The 5,000-nt window shown below is 51.8% G+C and overlaps 1 protein-coding gene across 1 annotated transcript in view; it reads left to right on the plus strand.

Annotated features, from left to right (window-relative positions):
- The window catches only part of maml3 (mastermind-like transcriptional coactivator 3), a 9,968-nt gene that overhangs the window by 4,394 nt on the left and 574 nt on the right, over positions 1-5,000 (plus strand). Inside the window, exon 3 of the mRNA XM_060048182.1 lies at positions 836-5,000. This exon is cut by the window's right edge and continues 574 nt beyond it. Coding sequence (XP_059904165.1) covers positions 836-1,998 — 1,163 coding nt within the window. The 3' untranslated portion in view covers positions 1,999-5,000. The remainder of the gene's footprint in view (positions 1-835) is intronic.

Below are 5,000 nucleotides of genomic sequence, written 5' to 3' on the forward strand. Positions count from 1 at the left end.
TGAAAAGATTTTCCCTCAAAACTTGTTTCCCGTTCCTCCATGTCAAGACCCTCCATACACAAAAATCGATGTAGCTCAAAACAACTCACTCTCATCTGTCAATCCGGTAAACACATTCACACATTTTTAAGATGTCTCTGCGTACATTTCAAAATTAAGCATTTTTATGGATTCATTTATACATTTCTTGAGAATAAATTAAAAACCTAGCATCTAAAAATGCATATTTCAGTACTTGCTCAAGCAAATAGGCCAGCCCTCAAATGTAGCATCAACAATAACATTATCGCCGCTCAAATCTGCGTTAGGATGGCGAAGCGTAACGTCTCACCGTGAGGCTGTTTACCGGCCAGGTTATCTAGATACCTCAGATCACGTTAACTCTGTCTCAAGGCCCCGTTGCGGTTGTGTCCTTAATGGCACCGGTTAGCGGTTGAAGCGGCACTAGCTGTAAGCTGGAGGATTAGTGGAGCTGTGTCAGAACTTGGTTTATTCAGGGATTTACTTTAATTTCCACCCTAGCTCGTCTCTTCGGGCTCGCTGCCATTTTGGTTCTATATTCAAAAAAAGTGTTGTGGGCCAAGTTTCATTTAATTTTAAATGTACTCTTCTATTATACTGCTTCATTTTAGATCATAGTGCTTTTTTTAATTACCAATTAAAAAATTAAACCCCTTCAATCGAATCAAATGTTTTGTTGCACAATATTCTACCATAACTCTGAACACACTTTAGGATCCCTCTCTTAAGAATCTCGAGCTATCTACCTGGAACGTAACTCTCACGTTCCTTGTCGTCTCTCTAACGTCTCTCTCCACACCCTCCTCCCACACAGGCACTCCTCAGGAGATGGCCTCCAGGAACCAGACTCTTCAGAACATCCGGGCTGCACGCCTGCTCCAGCAGCAGCAGCAGCAGCAGCAGCAGCAGCAGCAGCAGCAGCAGCAGAACCAGCAGCAGATGGTTCAAATGGGCTCTGTTCAGACCCAGGGGGGCTCGGTGGGACCCCAATCCGATATGAGCCTCACGTACAGCGGGCAGGGCTCCAACCAGGCCTCCCTGTACGGTCTGAACCCTTCCATGAACCAAATGGTCCACCAGCAGCAGCAGCAGCAGCAGCAGCAGCAGCAGCAGCAGCAGCAGCAGCACCAGAGCCAAAGCGTCCAGGCCCCGATGGGACTCCCGCCCCAGCACAACCCAGCTGGAGGGCCGCCAAGGCAGGCTGGGGCCGGCCCCGGGGTCGGGGCCATGCCCGGAGGAGCCGGAGGCGGCGGCGGCGGCGCGTACGGGGGCCAGGGGATGTTGATGAACTCCATGTCCCAACAGGCCCTCAAAGGGCCCCCCAACGCAAAGGCCCAGGCGCAGAGACTGCAAAGCATGCTGGGAGTCGGAGGCGGGGGCGCCGGGGCTGGGATGGGGCCAGGAGGCTGGCCCCAGCAGCAGGGGCAGGGGCTCCAGGCCATGTCGGGCAGGACTACAGGCGGGGGTGGCGGGGACATGGTGGGCTTTGGGGCCCCCCAGGGCTATGTGATGCAACAGGGTCAACCCCCGCCGCGCATGCCGAAGCAACACTTCCAGGGCCCGGGCCAGGGGATGCCCCAGGGTATGGACCCCAGAGTGGGCCACCCCGCGGCGGGTATGGGGGGCCCCATGATGGGCCCACACATGGGCGGTCAGCCCAGGACTAACCAGACCCGGCCCATGGTCATGAACCAGGGGGTGATGGGGCAGGGCATGGCCGGGATGGGGGGCTTCGGCCCGGGCCCTGGGGGGCCGGGCATCGTGGGCGGAGGCGGAGGAGGCGGGCCTTACGGACCAGGGGGCGTGGGGGTGGGGGGGCCGCCTCAGGGCTACCAGAGGACAGCCAATCAAGACATGTCACCCTACGGATACGTGGGCGGGCCCCCAGGGGGAGGAGCCTTCGGACTAGGGGACGGCTCAGGGGCGGAGCTTGACTCGAGTGACGGTTGGATGGAGGAGTTCTTCCCCAACCAATAGCCAACGGACTACGGGCTGCATATTTTCTACAGTACGGACTGAGAACACGACACAGACTTTTGGCTGGCATGTATATTTTTGGGTTTGTTGTAGCGTGAATGCGTTTATGTGTGTGTCTGTGTGTGTGTATGTGTGTGTGTGTGTGTGTGTGTGTGTGTGTGCGTGCGTGTGTGAGCAACACGGGTGTTTGTTTTGAGACCAAGCTGTAGAGACACAGAATAGTATTAGTGAAAATCCATCATCCATCCATCATCCATCCAGATTCATGTATCCACCAACTCTCTAACCTCCTAGCAGTCGAGTGTGATGATGCCATTCATGTGTTACAAAGTTTGCAGCATCAACAGCCCCCCCGCGCCCTCAAAGGCCTCTGGATCAAACAAGGGTTAAAAGGACATTAATAATGAAGGGGAAGACGGACTGTTTCCGTGTGTCTTTGTGTGTGTGTGTGTGTGTGTGTGTCTGCGTGTATGCGCACATGTGTGTGTGTGTGTGTGTGTGTGTTTCCATCTCCTCTCTGCAGCCCCACCCAGTGCTCGTCTTCAGACGTTTCAGTCCACCATGTGAACGGCAGGGGAGTACAATGGAGCAATGAGAGAGAGAGAGAGAGAGAGAGAGAGAGAGAGAGGGAGGGAGGGAAAGGGAGCTAAGTGGAGGCGCTTTCTCTCCCCTCATCCTCCTCCCATCGCTCCTCCGATTTCTCCCCCACCACCACCATCACCCACTCCCCCCACCACCACCACCACCACCACCCACTGCTATCTTGAGGGCCACTCTCTTGGCTGTCTACACTCCTCTCACTAGTTAAACTGTGAAAAAGCCCCCAATACGATAAGTAATGTCCGACTACGGAGCCACACGGGCTCACTCTGCCCTCTAGTGCCAACGACCGGGATAACCCAGCCAGGCACTCGTGTGTGCAAGTGTTTGTGTGTGTGCGTGTGTGTGTGTGTACCAATGTGAAGAAACAAGTGTGTGTGTGTGTGTGTGTGTGTGTGTGTGTGTGCATGTGTAAATTTGAAGAAACAAGAGTGTGTGATTGTGTGTTTGTATGTGTATGTGTGTATCAATGTGAAGAAACAAATGTGTGTGTGTGTGTGTGTGTGCGTGTGTGTGTGCAAGCGTACCTTTGTGAAGAACGATGTTTGAATGCATGCGAGTATGTGTGTGTGCGTGCGGAGTACATGTGTGGGCGCCCCTGGTGTGTGTGGACCCTTGTGAAGAGACACGGAGACAGGGAGAGAATCGGCAGCTGTGGCGGGTACTTGGACGCCACACCAACCAGACGTCAGCCAGAGACGAAGAGCATATGTACCGGTCCGTGAGGCAGCTAACAGACACATACTTCAGCTAACAGACGCATACTTCAGCTAACAGACGCATACTTCAGCTAACAGACTCTTCTACTTCTCACCATTTGGTCGATGCAGACACACACACACACACACACACACACACACACACACACACACACACACACACACACACACACACACACACACACACACACACACACACACACACACATCTCTATATCTATCTATATAGATATATCAGAATGAAACATAAAACGGGATGGCTGGATTGAATTGAATGTATTCAAACACCACAAGTGACTTTATTTTAGTGAGAGAGAGAGAGAAAAAAATAGATTGACCTTAAATAGGCCTGGCACTTTTTCTTTTTATTTAAATGTTTGCTCAGTTTACACAATATTTAGCCAACGCTATTGATGTCATTTTCCGCTGACGGAGAGAAGGGAGTCGTAGTCCGGTTTTCATTTCCAAGACAAGAACATCCTCGCAATCCCGTGCAGCCTTCCATCCCACCGGGACCCAGAGCTTATGCTCCCCCCCCCCCCCGACACCGTCCTGGGTTCCCTCATACCGTAGCCAGAACCCCCCCCCCCTTTGCTTTTCAGCTCGAACAAAAAAATCAAACATTGTTTTTATTGTAACACAACTGTGAAGAGAGACAAGCCGCCCTAAACCCAGCGCCTCGCCGGGAAAATAAAAACTCTTCCAAGCTCTGGAAGTGTTTTTTTATTTTCGTAGGCTTGACCAAACGGGGACAGGGACTTGGGCTGTGATTGCAAACGAAAAATTTAAATAAGGACAACCCGGAAACACAGAGTGGGGAGTGTAAGTAATACTCGGCCACGTGTGAATCAGTGCTTCTATCAGAAGGAGTGGCTCTTCATATCGTTTACCAACGAGAAACGTTGCTCAATCTCCTAGCCTGTTTAAGGCCCCTGGATGTCAGTCAGGCATTGTCATTCTGGCTTGACTTCATGGTGCACTAATCCATCACAAACACACAATGGACACTACACTCCTCCACAATGAATGACATGTGATTCATGAGTAACGCATTTGAATGTGCTCAGCATCGTAAGACCAGAAAGCAAGGTGGATACCGTAAACAAGCCAAAAAGCCTTTTTTCCGTGTAAACTAAACCTTTTTGCTACCATCTCAAAAATACTTTTTTTTTCTCGTGGTTGTCGGCGTGGTGTAGTCCAGCCCTTTAAATACAACTCTTCATCCTGTAGTGTGTCCCCCGCGAGCATTGCTACACATGGTAGCGCCTAAGCCCCGGGGCCGATTCCGGGTTCATTTTGTCACGTCGTGGGCCAACCGGCTGTTCCTCGAGTGGTCCTGAGTCTCAAATGGACGGTGATGTTTTGTTTTTCTGCACATAAGTGGTGATGGTCCCCGCTTTCACAAGAAGAACAAGAGCGAACTCTGCTACAAGGAACCATGTCCACCTGATCTTCTGCCATTTCAATACCAGTCCGAGTCTGCCGACGATGTGGGAGGTGCACCTCTGAACACCGTGTAGGACGGGTTAGACCGTAGCGTAGCTGCTGTAACAAGGGAGGCCAGGGGGGTAGAAACGCTTCTCGGTTAGGGGTTGAGGTCTCAAAAAGTCATACTTTCTACTGGTTCTTGGCTGCTTCAGAGCAAGGGTTCGAGGACTGAAAAAGTAGAAGGAAAGAAAGAAA

The sequence above is a fragment of the Gadus macrocephalus genome, chromosome 3, assembly GCF_031168955.1.
Source record: "Gadus macrocephalus chromosome 3, ASM3116895v1".
In the NCBI taxonomy this organism is placed as follows: Eukaryota; Metazoa; Chordata; class Actinopteri; order Gadiformes; family Gadidae; genus Gadus; species Gadus macrocephalus.